Source organism: Choristoneura fumiferana, chromosome 11, assembly GCF_025370935.1.
Source record: "Choristoneura fumiferana chromosome 11, NRCan_CFum_1, whole genome shotgun sequence".
NCBI lineage: Eukaryota > Metazoa > Arthropoda > Insecta > Lepidoptera > Tortricidae > Choristoneura > Choristoneura fumiferana.
Window position 1 is genome coordinate 837,881 of NC_133482.1, and position 13,380 is coordinate 851,260.

Below are 13,380 nucleotides of genomic sequence, written 5' to 3' on the forward strand. Positions count from 1 at the left end.
TGACATCACTCTCCCGTGGGTAGAGGCCGATGACATCATTTTAATATGACCTTACTACGCAGCTACGTAGTTCGTCGAAGTGCCGCGCCTCAGACACACGCGAATAAATTTAAACGATTTATTCATAAAATGGTAGTCGCTTGTTGATTGTGTTTTGTTTTCGTTTGATTAGAACAGAAGAAATATGAGCAGTGAGTATTCTGTTATTACTTATCTAGTGTGTTAGTACTTGAGTAGCAGAGGGATAAGAAGTGTTAAGTTAGGAATAGCAGGTCGGTGTTTATGAATTGTGTTTACGCGCGCCTATAAATAGATAAGTTGTGTCAGGTGTGATTCAGAAGGCTGTGGCTGTGATTTAATGTTATTTTTTATTAAAAATTCTAAACAGGAAGTCGAAGGAAGGAAGGAAAAGTATTAGGGAAATGTGGTTTTTAATATAAATGTGATGGATTAATGGTATAAGCGTTGTGTTCAAAATAAACGTAAAATAAAAATATTATTCAAACTAAATATTACGCCTTTACCTGTTATTAGCATTCGTTTTAATAGCTAAGTCCATAATCATGATTTGCGCGATGCGTGCCGGTTTTCTCACATTTTTTTGTACCTAATCTGTTTTTTTTATTCGACTGGATGGAAAGCGAGCAAGTCGGTCTCCTGATGATAAAAGATCACCACCGCCCATAAACATCTGCAACACCAAGGGTATTGCAGATGCGTTGCCAACCTAGAGGCCTAAGATGGAATACCTCAAGTGCCAGTAATTTCATCGGCTGTCTTACCTCTCTCTTGATGATGAAGATATTACCTATCTACCTGCCTTAGAGACCACACACAGTGTATTATTATCTATTCCACTTCGCTTTGGGTTCGTTAAAAAGAAATTATACATACGTTACAGATGATCCGAGTATAGATAGTGACTAGTTAGTAGAGTCTTATAACTGACTGGTAAAGTCTACCCGTGGTCATGACGCATGCAACTGCCTCGAAATACTTATCGAGAGCTAATTACATGTAATCAGGGTCCACGGGTCCACCTATACCTACATCCCGTAAAAATATATATATAGGTACCGATTACATAGCTTTAAATTCCACCACTCATCAGATTTAATGAAATTTGTAATGGAGATAGTTTGAGACCCAGGGAAGGACATAAGATAGTTTAAGTATATACACAGCGGGAATGATACAACTCCTTAATGATCAGTGGCGGCGTAGGGTAGATTGGTACCCTGGGCGGTTTTGTATGTACCCAAGTAGCTAGGTAGGTACAGAGAAGGTAGTAAGCTATTTAATTGTTATGTCTAACCTATTTATTTCCGAGCACCAGATTACGTATTTTACCGCAATGCCTACGCTTCTGTAGATATACGCCCATCGGCGTCCGCGGCATCCGAGATTTAATTGAAGTAAAAAACAAAATGTTTGCTAAAACCGTCAACAGCTGGACATCCTACGAGTAAAAGTTAAATGTAAACTTATACATTTACCACAGGACTTCTTCATTAGGAATTGGACGCCCATCGGCGTCTGCGGCGTTATATTAGGGTCCACCAAGACGTCGATCGGCGTCACTGGCGCTTTGTAGGTACGACGAGAATTGGATGTGTACGAGTGAGTTGTGCTTGGGGCGGACCGCCCACTCTGCCCCCCTTTACGCCGCCACTGTTAATGATTCCAGCCAAGATAGAGTCCCTGGCTTCCGGGCGCGGCATCCAGGTGGTGTCCCCGGGCCCCGAGCACTCGTTCGAGCTGGAGTTGGAGGCGCTGTCAGCGCTGCTGCTGCGAGAGGACCTGAGGGACCGCGCCGTGGTGGTGGTCTCCGTGGCCGGCGCCTTCCGGAAGGGCAAGAGCTTCCTGCTTGACTTCTTTCTACGATATTTGCAGCATACGGTAAATTAATTTGGGTTTTAGGTAATAAATAAAATGGAGACGATTATGAAGGTACAGAAGAGAGGAAGTTGTATCGACTCTTAGCGCCATCTAGTGAGCGAATATAGAAACTCCAAATCCTACATCGCGCCATCGAAGTTTCTCAACTCAAATTCGGTTTTGAGGCATAACAACTGCCTGGAGAGAGGTCTCTAGCGGTCTATTCTCCACAAAGTATTTCTTTATCCTGCTTATAAATAGGATATGAAGGGTTAATAATTGGCATTCGTTCATGCTGGAAAATCAGCCATATTAGGCGAACGTTGAACCTCAAAACGATTTTTATGTTCTAGTATAACCTGGGAGAGAGCGGTGACTGGCTGGGCTCGGAAGACGCACCACTAGAGGGCTTCAGCTGGCGCGGCGGCTCCGAGCGCGACACCACCGGCCTGCTACTCTGGTCGCAGCCCTTTAAAGCAACCCTCAGCAATGGCGAGAAGGTAAAACTACATTGTAAGGTTCTATAGTTACAGCATACAAAGCTTGAGTTCCGTTAGCATACGGAACCCTGAACAATAAGGAGTTCCTTCTCGGTTCGTCAGAATTTTTTTGTTACTTAATGCAATAATTACAATAATACAATTCCAGGCAACCTTACCCTACTCTAATACTTATTCTTTTAAGAATATCTTTACAATACACACAGCATTGGCGTGCATTGGGTTGATTTCAGAGTAGAGAGTTGGTAGTTTGCGCGTCACAAGTACTTACCAAGTTACCACTATAGCGATGCCTACCTCCTACCTATCCTGCTGTCTACTCAATGCACGCCATAGGGTGCTGGTAAACTTAGGGCCGCTTTCACAGTCTATCTATCCCTGGGTTATGGATAAAATATCCATTCATCTACTCTCTTGTCTGTACAAAGTCGATCTTATTTGACCAGGAATAATTGAAATCGAGGCCCATTCTGGTGATGTTTCAGGCGGTAATCTTGCTGATGGACACCCAAGGAACCTTCGACAGCGAGTCCACGGTGCGCGACAATGCGACCGTGTTCGCTCTGTCCACGATGCTGTCCTCGGTGCAGATATACAACCTGTCACAAAACATTGAAGAAGATGATCTTCAACACTTACAGGTATACGAGTACCTATACCCTATACCCTACTTTGACATCATAAGTTATGCAGTGAAATGATAAAGATTGAAAGAAAGATCTGAGGCTATTTATTAAAATTACCGGAACTCGCTTTCATCCAGCATCGCAACACCAGAGGGCTCAGTTACGTTGTCAACCTAGAGAGTTGACATAGAATACCGTACCTCATGTGTCACTGACTGCCTATCTTACCAAGCTACCACGTCAGAAAACAGTAGCATGGAGCAGGATTAGCACATACGATGCTCGTGGTGGTGATGGTGTTGAATTCAAACGGATCTTTCATAACGTTCTTATTCATCGTCATCATAGCCAAAAGCCGTCCACTGCTGGACAATGTCTTCCCCCAAAGAGTTCCACAACGTGATTTTGCTGGTTCTACTACTGGCCAACTGGTTTCTGCGACCTTAACCAGATCGTAGGTCCATCTTGTTGGGGGCCTTCGCATGCGAATGCTACTTACGTCTTCCAGTTCATGATCGCCTCTCTCGACTCTCACTGCCCCATCGGCCGTAGGTTCTACGAGCAATGTGCCCTGCCCAGTACCACTTAAGTCTGGCAATTCCCAGGGCTATATCAATGACTTCTCCTGTGAATCTCTTCGTTACGATTCGATCACGGTCCCATTACCACCGCCTTTGGAGCTCCAAGCACCTGTCTTTTGCAGGCGGTGGTTCAAAGTTGTTTGCAGGCGGTAGGACCTTGTGCAAGGTCCACCCGGATTGCTACCATCATCTTGCTCGCTAATCCTGCCGTGAAGCAGCAGTGACTGCACTGTTGTGTTTCGTCGTGGAGAGTAAGACAGCCGGTAAAATTACTGGCATTTGAGGTATCCCATCTGAGGCCTCTAGGTTGGCAACGCATCTGCAATCCCCCTGGTGTTGCAGGTGTCTATGGGCGGTGGTGATCTCTTACCATCAGAAGACCCACCTGCTCGTTTGCCATCCAGTCGAATGAAAAATTAAATAAAAATAAAGTACTTAGTGCCCCCATAGATTAGACAGCCCTGGATATCACTGAGGTTAATACGCGAACTGGTGCAATTCCAGCTGTTCACGGAGTACGGGCGTCTGGCTGTAGAGCAGCGTCACACTGTTGCTTACCGTTAGCACCGTCTGGCGCCGTCAGCCATCGAGCAATTTTGAATTTGGGGCCTAGGTTTGAAAAAATAGACTGCCAGCTGTTTTTGAGCATTTCCAGCAACTTTCCGTACGAGCACGCGTACGGCGCCGCCGGCGGCCGCCAGCTGCTGGACAAGCGGCTTGAGGTAACACTTTGTGCAGACTTTTTGGTGTAGACGATTTTGTGGCTTGTTTGAAAAAATAAAGATATCAGAAATGTCCCGATCCTTAGTTATACCTACTTCGTTTTTTTAGCATTAGAAAAACGGTAAACAATCTTGAAGAGCCTTTTTATAAACATGAACATTTTTAAAAAACAGTAACTATTACTTATGACACCAAAATAATGTAAATGATCATATGTACTTGCTATTTGTTACATATTTGCTGTAACTTATTTTTCAAATGTGTTTTTCAATAAAAAGATACGTCAAGATCGCATTTCTTCTTTCTAATGCTAAAAAAAACGAAGTATAGTGAGATCTTAATATTTTTGGAAATAACAAAACTTGATTGACTTTATCTTATATTCTTACTTGAGGTCTGTATGTTACTGCAACATTCTTTCGCCCAGTCTTTTGCCGAGTAATAGACACTCAGACAGACGCATGGTAAACAATTGACAGTAATAAGTAAACCCAAAACAATTAGCATTACCACAGCCAAATTACGGGCATATGGCACGTGGCTCAACAATCCCGTGTTGTCACTATATAACTGGTGTCTGTAGGTCCACGAAGGCCAGCACGAGGAACTCCAAGCTCTGCGGCGGCACGTGGCCTCCTGCTTCGAGGAGCTGGCCTGCTTCCTCATGCCGCACCCCGGCCTGAATGTAGCCACCAATCCTAACTTCAAAGGGAAGCTCTCAGGTGCGTTCTGTGCAGCTTCTTTGAATAACCTTAGCCCTCGCATACTTATATAGGACCAATATAATTAACACTAAATAATAACGGCCGATAAAGTACTATTTCTAAGAACCACGTGTAGGTCTTAAGCACTAAGTATGTTAAAAAAAGTCAGGACTCAGGAGGATATATACGTCAAGATTCCTTATAGCCGGCTTATTTCCAAAGCTAAGTATAGGTATTTTTACTTTTACCTACCGATATCGGTTACCTACTTATTATGACAAAATAGGTTCCCTGCAACCATTTCTCAAGTCAAGTTTCCCAAATGTTTCATTTGCCAACTCTGGATTTTCTATGAAACTTTTTTTTTTGGAACTCCTAAAACAAACCTAATCTAACCTATTGTGTTCTATACAAGCATAAGAAAATACAATGATAAAATCGGTTTAAGGTGTCGGTAGAAAGGTAGAAAGAGCCTTAGACAATATTAAGGTGCGATCAAACCGCTGCCTAAAAAACGGTGACGGCACGGAATCGCAGTGACGCACCGTTTTTATCGCATGCTCTCCACACCGCTGCTTAAAATACGGAATCGTAGTGACGTGCGGTAAACGTCAGGACTTTACCGAACAAAAGTCTTGTCGTTTACGGCCTGTCACTGCGATTCCGCACCGTTTGCGTATTTTAAGCAGCGGCATGGAAAACTGCAAAAAAAAACGGTGCGCATGCGATGCGTCACTGCGATTCCGCACCGTCACCGTTTTTTAAGCAGCGGTTTGGTCGCACCTTAGGGCCACAGTTCTTACAAACAAAATACTAAATTTAGGGGCTGTTTCACCATCCATTGATTAATTTTATTTGACGGATAAATGTGATGCCGTCTCCGTCTATTCGCACAAAACAAACAGAGACGGCATCACATTTATCCGTCATATAAATTTAATCAATGGATGGTGAAACAGGGGGAAAGGAAATTAAACAATTTGTCGAGGAGAGAAAAAGGTTCGTGACAATTTTAAGTAAAGTACGGTCACGAGCGTTAATTTGAGACTCATTTCGTGAAAAAATCCTTTGAATTGTCATAAAAAATGGCAGATATTCGATCTAAGTGGGTACCAAATTAACGCTCGTGACATACAACATACGCATCATAAGGAAGGAGGGATCTTGCTGCTATTATTTGGGTTGCGTTCATAAAAAGCACCGATATTCTGAGATCCATCGATATGTTGCACAGTCCTGGTTTATCAATTTGAACCCAGAAAAGAGTCAGTTTTGACTAAATCCTCCCTAAACCTTCAGACATCAGCCCGGACTTCAAGGAATCCCTCCGTGAGCTGGTGCCGATGCTCCTGGCTCCGCAGAATCTGGTGCCCAAGCGCATCCAGGGGGCGGCGGTGCGCGCGCGGGACCTGCTGCTCTACTTCAAAGCCTACCTCGGCGTCTTCAATGGCACCGAACTTCCTGAACCTAAGACCATACTCGAGGTACGTGAAAAATACATTCCTGGCAACACTTCCACGCTTGTCTTGACATCATGTCGTGACTCGTGGAACACAGGGTTCCATAGTATCCCAGAAAGCAAATGGTTGACTGTGTCCCACTATAAGCCACATTTTCATATCAACTATTACCGTTGTTAGGCGACAGCCGAAGCCAACAACCTGTCGGCGGTGGCGGAGGCGCGGGAGGTGTACGACGTGGTAATGGACGAGGTGTGCGGCGGCACGAAGCCCTACCTGCCTCCGCGCCGCCTGGAGGAGGAGCACCGCCGCGCCCGCGACAAGGCGCTGCATGCCTTCCACTCCAAGCGGAAGATGGGCGGCGACGAGCTCTCTAGCAGCTACGAGACGCAGCTTATTAAGGTAAACAGAGTATTACTTACTTATTATTTAGAACATTGAACATTAAGAGAAAGACGTATTGCCACAATAATACATTACATAAAAGAGGTACAGCCTTTACAGGATGCTGTCGAAATAAACTCGGAATACAACGACACTGTGTTTCAATGGATCAAAATAGACAACACAATAATACATTATGTCTTAAGAGCGATAAATAAGGAATTACGAACGAGAGTTTATTAGAAGCCCGAAATTTCATTTTTCCAAATATTGCCGATACCTTAGGCTGCGCTCTTGGCTCCCTGCCCTCCCACTCCCGCAGCCGCCTGACGCGCGTGCGCAGGTCTGCAGGTCGTGCAGCAGCAGCAGTATTAGTACGCACAACCACTCATTTACCTTTGGGTTTCATGACAAGAATAAAAGTTCGAAGGTTTTATATGGGGCATTTCGGCCAAGGTAGCCTGCATGTTGCGACACTGTTTACGAGCAAGCGCGATGTAAACCACTATTAGTACTGAAGTAATCTAAATAAGTAGAAACAACAGATGGTTGTGTTAGTCTGACTCTGATTGAACATCCTTGCAAAGGTTTTTTTATTTACCCCAACATTTTACCCACATTACAGTGCCGTGGTTACGAGGAGCCTGTAGTGTAGGGTAGGTACCTACATTGGCGTATCTATAGGGTTATTTTTCCGGGGGGCCTGGCCCTTGACATGCATGATATTTGTGTGAAGATATCAGTATTATAGAATTTCGAATTGGTAGCCCAAACATCCTGGGGTGGGCACTGGACCGTACTGGGGTGGGCACGGAAAACCCGCCTCCCCCGTATATACCACTATGGGTACCTATCAATGCTTGTTTAGCAGCGCGAGTCTTTCGAATTACCCCTTATGCATGATAATTCCGGGTGCTGTAATAGTTATGAGTGAAAATCACGATAGTTTTAGACCCTGTCCGGACTGTTTTTCGCGCGAGGGCACCTGCTATGGAAGCGCGCGAGAGCATCTGGACGGGGTGTATGTAGCTCTAGTACCTCGGGAACGCGCGAGTTGCCTCGTCTTAACCTCGTCTGGACCTGGTCTTAAAACATTATAACTTAAGAAAAAGCCGACATCAATAAATTTTCACCAATTCCATCACGTTAAAGGAACTGGAAGAGCAGTACCAGCAGCTCGCAGCCCACAACGAAGGCAAGAACATCTTCCGTCTGGCGGGCACGCCGGCGGTGTTCGCGGCGCTGGCGCTGCTGGGCTGGCTGCTGGCGGCGCTGGGCGGCGCCGTGGGCGTGCAGACCGTCGTGGCGGTGGGGCAGGCCGCGGCGCTCGCGGCACTGGCGCTGCTCGCCATTTGGGCTTACAGCAGGTCGGTTGTAGAACAAAAGGACTACTATGAATTCGACAATCGAAGAATCGTCCCTCTCAAGATGATTTTCTCAAGGCGAGACGAGAATACGGTATTTGACTATTTTGTATGTGTTATAAATTAAAAATACACAATGCCTGTTATCGAATAGAGCAACAATTATTAAGCTACCTTTACAAATAACAAAGTTATAAAGGTTTGAAATTCAAGATTAGACAGAGAAAGACATACTGGCATGTGACGTCACACGCCAGTACCGCCATACTTGCTGCATAGAGAAAAGCGTTTGAGAAAGAGATAGGTATATAGATTTTTCAAAAAATCACTATAAATCCAATTTTCAACCGATTTCAGTTTTCGCTTCGCTAAACACTGTCTGTAGGTACATCTATATTTTCAAAATAATATTAAGATATGGCAAATTCAGGAGTTGTCAAATACCGTATTGAAATTTGTATGCATTCTCGCACGCCCGCCGCGGGCGCCGTCATACAAATTTCAATTCTCGTCTCGCCCCGCCTCATCTCGCCTCGCCGGTGTAAAATCACCTTTACTCTCGCATTAGGTACATAAGTAATATAAGCGTTAGCGGGATGGCAAGATGAATTTCGCACTCCGTAGTACAGGCCCAGGCCAAGTGCCCGTCGAACTCGTGCTTAATCTTAACTGCCGTCTCAGTTTGTTTCTTTCGAATAGACAGAGACGGCATCACATTTATCCGTCAGTTAAAATTAATCAATGGGTGGTGAAGCAGCCCCTAAAGCTTTTGTTAAAATAAAGCGTTTCACGCTTTTGGCCGATTTTTTTTTAATTGCAAGAGTCCAGTAGTTCCAAGAGATATCCTTACTTACAAACGCACAAAGTTTACTCTACTACTTATACTCGTATAGTTGTATAGATGCAAATAAAAAGTAAGCTCATCAAAAACAAGCTCTAGGTAATGAGGTTTTTTTTTCAGATTGACCGGTAACATGCGAGACGTGGGTATGCAGTTAGATGAAGTAGCTGACACTTTAAGGGAATTTGTAAGTATATATTTTGAGATAAACCTAAATAAAACAGTACAGATAGTTCAACTCAGTTGTGCGCGCGGCCCTATGTGTGGGTAAAGCGATAAGAACACGTCTTGCTCGGACGACGACTGCCGCGTCACGTGAAAGTTGTATATTTACAAGCGCACGCACACATAGGGCCGCGCGCACAACTGAGTATTGTAACGTAGGTACTTGCAAAGTTCTATTTTCTGTTCTGTCTCTATCAGACGAACATAATTTCACGATATGTCCTGCCTCATAAAGATAAAGTTCTACTTAAGAATTTTTTTAAACGAAAAAGTACAACGTTTTCATGGATGCTTTGCAAGGTGCATACACACGTAACTATAGATACCGAAATGAAGTTATCTACAGACGACGAATGCAGATTACCAATATAGCCGGAATTCCGAGGCTTTGAAATACGAATATTTTGTTCTCGAGTCTTGGGTGTTTTATATATAATGTACAGTTGAGGAGACTGAATCACACACCTGAGTGGAACAGTGGGGGTTTGTGCCACTAATGCCATCTTGACATCCCATACATTTACCAAAGAAATCCTAGCGAAATTGATTATGAAAAGGTTCTACCTTGGTACGTGATTCAGTTTCCTTGAACTGTACCTATTTAGGTATGTTTATATCTATTTACGTATGTTTATCCATTGCCTCCATCTTGTTGGTGGAAGTCCTACGCTGCGCTTGCCGATCCGCGGCCTCCACTCGAGAACTTTTCGACCAACCCACCAACAAGATGGACGGATGACCTGGTTAAAGCCGCAGGTTTACGGTGGATGCAGGCCGCTGCCAACCGAAGCCACTGGAGGTCTGTGGGGGAGGCCTATGTCCAACAGTGGACGTCCTACGGCTGAGATGATGATGATGATGATGATCCATTGCCTAGTACCCATAAGCCATAACACTTACCTTTGCTTGTTTTGGGACTAGGTCAATTTTAGGTACAGTCTTATGGCAAAAGGAGACATCTCAAAAGAAAACGCTTCTGAGTTATTTATTTATACCAATATGTATAGCTTAGGATATTATGCATCATATTGTATAAATTCCTCACAATGTTTTATTTTTGAGATACCGCCTTTTGCCTCAAGAGAGCAGATGGTGTTACGTGTCCTATAATATATATTTAAACTTTTAACTGCCCTGCCCACAGGCTCTCCGGCAAGCGTGGGATTCCGTGGGCAACCGAGCCGTAGCCGCCGCAGTGGGATACGACGACAAGAGAAGACCGTAGTCTTCAACCTCGCATAGGCTAACACAGTGCCCCTTAACCCAGCGCCACACTATGCTCCTGTCGCACTGCTCTTCGCACTGGTGCGATGTAGCAGCCATATACCTAACCAGTGGCCTAGATCTAGGCGGGCCTTGTATCAAAATCTTTCTTTGTTGGATGCCCTTCTACCCAACTGCGGCGTTGTTTTGCTAACAATAGCATAGCCGTATAAAGAGGGGGGCCGGGTGGGCTGCCCACCCCTGTATGGTCTAGTGCCCACCCCAGGATGTTGGGCTACCGATTCGAAAATCGAAAAATTCTATATTACTGATATCTTCACACAAAAATCCAGGCCGGGCCCTCCCTGAAAAATAACCCTATACGCCAATGAACAGTAGGGGGTAGTGTAGCTGAGGGGCCCTTATGTTTAATGCGGCTTTTATGTATGTATGACGGTAGCTACGTCCCTAACTACTTACTGTGACGAGAGAGAAAGAGAGAGGGAACTACTTACCTACCATTCGTTATTGTTGATATTACTTTATTTATGATGAATAAGTGAAATATTTATTTCAATAAGTCCAATTTATAGGTGCGGCCTCGGTGCGGCCCGCTGGTGTCCATTTCACAGCCTAACCAAAGGGTTCAAACAGACCACGGTACTTTACACGGCACGTACAGTGTACAATCGAAGTGTCTCTGTCTGTTCACGCGTGTCCCTAGCGTTTATTCGAGACACTCCATGTACCATCAGTCAAATATGTGGTCTACCACCCTAAAGTTTATAATCATTTGCAATAGACGTGTCTGTCAGTTTGAAAGTTCGACTTTAGCGACATGTTCATTTGATAGGAACTTGTTTTGATAGGCCACTTATTTGGCTGATGGTAGATACTATACACTGAGTGTACCATGCAGTGTCGTAGGCTAAACTTAGCTTTATACTTTAGCAATCGCGCGTCTGGGCAGGTCTATAAATTACGTCGTAACTTGTCACAAATGATTAGGTATGTACTATGCAAAATTGCAATTATTTTTCCCAATTTAGAATTAGCCTCGTCGGTCTGACGTTTCTAAATTGCCAATAGTATCCTGCGTGGCAGTGCTAGGTATCCTGTATACCTACAAATAAACAGCTTCTTAGGAACTTCAAACACGAGTCACGGTTTAGACAAAAACTGGCTAAGTGCAATCAGCTTCGCTATCAACTTAAAACAGGCAAAAAATAAGTTTGCACGGAACCTTCAGTGTGCGTGGCCGACTCACCACTTGGTCAGGTTTTTTTTGGCGAATTCACTTTAGTACCTACATGCGGTACTTATTGACAGACAAACATATAATTTTCAATGAATGGATTCTGATTTAATAACTTTAAAGCAATGGACAGTCCGTTATATTTAGTTAGGTATGATAAAATTGTAATGTATATATTGTGATATGAATTATTTAATTAAATTGATGGTGCAATAACTATTGCCGATAGTTACTTAATGCTTTAATTTTTTTATATTAACATAAATAAAGATCTGTTACTTTTTCATTAGAACGTGGTTTTATTTTTATCTGACCTAGCTCATGTCATAGAATTTTAAAAATCCATAAGTATTGTTTGTTTTCCATAACTTTGCCACGCCACACGTTTATTTTTAACCAACAAATCCGAAATCCCGAATATCAATATTTAACTTTTTGATAATTGAAATGATAAAAAAAAATCGGTCATGCGAGGAACGAAAATAAATAAAACCATTTATTACGGTTAACATGGCCCATACAATAAATACCTTACTGGCTAAATCATATATACTTAATTAATAATAAAAAAATATTATAAAGTACATAGTTGGCCAAATGGCGTGACTGCGCTGCGGCGCCACCGTCTCTGACGTCGCATTCGTCTGCGGCATGGTGCCCCGGAGTAACACGACATCTTTCGGCCAGAAGGCAGCAGCAGCACCCGCGATGGTCCTCATCAGCAGCCGCGCGCAGCACGCGCACCACAAACGAGCTGAAGTGATGCGACTGCAGCTGGAACACCCTCAGCGTATCCGTTCTTCCGGCGGACGTATTCCACATCATGGACAGGGATATTTGGAAATAATTCCGATCCGCATTAGCGATCCCTTCAAATAGCGAACCTACTGTGTTAAAATAAAGTTGTCTTAAATACTTGGGATGTATACATATCATTTAATAATAATGTAAATCTGTTTTAAAAAAAATATACTTACCTAGTTGAGTTTCTTGCCGGATTCTTCTCAGCAGAGGTTTTTCCGAACCGGTGATAGATTTTTTTTGACATTCATAAGTGCTTATTATAGCCTAAATTGAATAAAGATATTTTGACTTTGACTTTGAAGTACCTACCTATAGGTATGGCTTTTTAGCCATGAGCGCGGTCGTGTTTTAGCTCGCGTGTGTCATTTTTATACCTCTTATTGTGATTTATGTGGTCTGCGGTCAGCGGGTCATGGATTAAATAATGATTTATTTATAAATTAACAAATATTACCCTTACCTTACCTAAACTCAGCCACACCAGTCTCGCGCCGCGCACCTTTAGCACACATTGCTGCACTTGTTGAAATTTTTGCTGTTACGTTCCGTCATGGCCGGTGAGTTTTTATTAAGTTGTACAATGTACATATACTTAGGTACTTCAAATACGAGTAAGGTGTCGTTCCATCAGTATAAAAACTTTTTGTACCTATATCAACGTTTCGGATAACAACGTAAACTATATTAATATTAACGTTTGTAAATGATATTGTAACGGATAACTCACATATCAAATGCGGGTACTTGTGCGCCGGTGTTAGTTTCGTCGGGCAGTCACGCGAGCAGAGCGGTGGCGCGTAGTGCGCGTGTTGCGGCAGCCGCCCAGTCGCGT

At 43.6% G+C, this 13,380-nt stretch overlaps 1 protein-coding gene across 1 annotated transcript; it reads left to right on the top strand.

Moving 5' to 3' along the window:
- The first annotated feature begins 64 nt into the window (after positions 1-64).
- On the top strand, positions 65-12,036 carry LOC141432417 (atlastin-like). Its single transcript, XM_074093969.1, has 12 exons — positions 65-191; positions 1,688-1,899; positions 2,232-2,378; positions 2,864-3,019; positions 4,090-4,144; positions 4,213-4,307; positions 4,892-5,030; positions 6,312-6,496; positions 6,653-6,874; positions 8,009-8,223; positions 9,182-9,248; positions 10,431-12,036. The coding sequence occupies exons 1-12, from the start codon at positions 185-187 to the stop codon at positions 10,509-10,511; spliced, it is 1,581 nt and encodes a 526-aa protein (XP_073950070.1). The 5' UTR covers positions 65-184; the 3' UTR covers positions 10,512-12,036.
- The last annotated feature ends 1,344 nt before the right edge of the window (positions 12,037-13,380 follow it).

Bases quoted from the DNA above. Each gene is read 5' to 3' on its own strand.
- LOC141432417 (XM_074093969.1), top strand. The intron at 3,020-4,089 runs GTATACGAGTAC...GTGCAATTCCAG, and splicing joins ATGATCTTCAACACTTACAG to CTGTTCACGGAGTACGGGCG. The intron at 4,308-4,891 runs GTAACACTTTGT...TGGTGTCTGTAG, and splicing joins TGCTGGACAAGCGGCTTGAG to GTCCACGAAGGCCAGCACGA.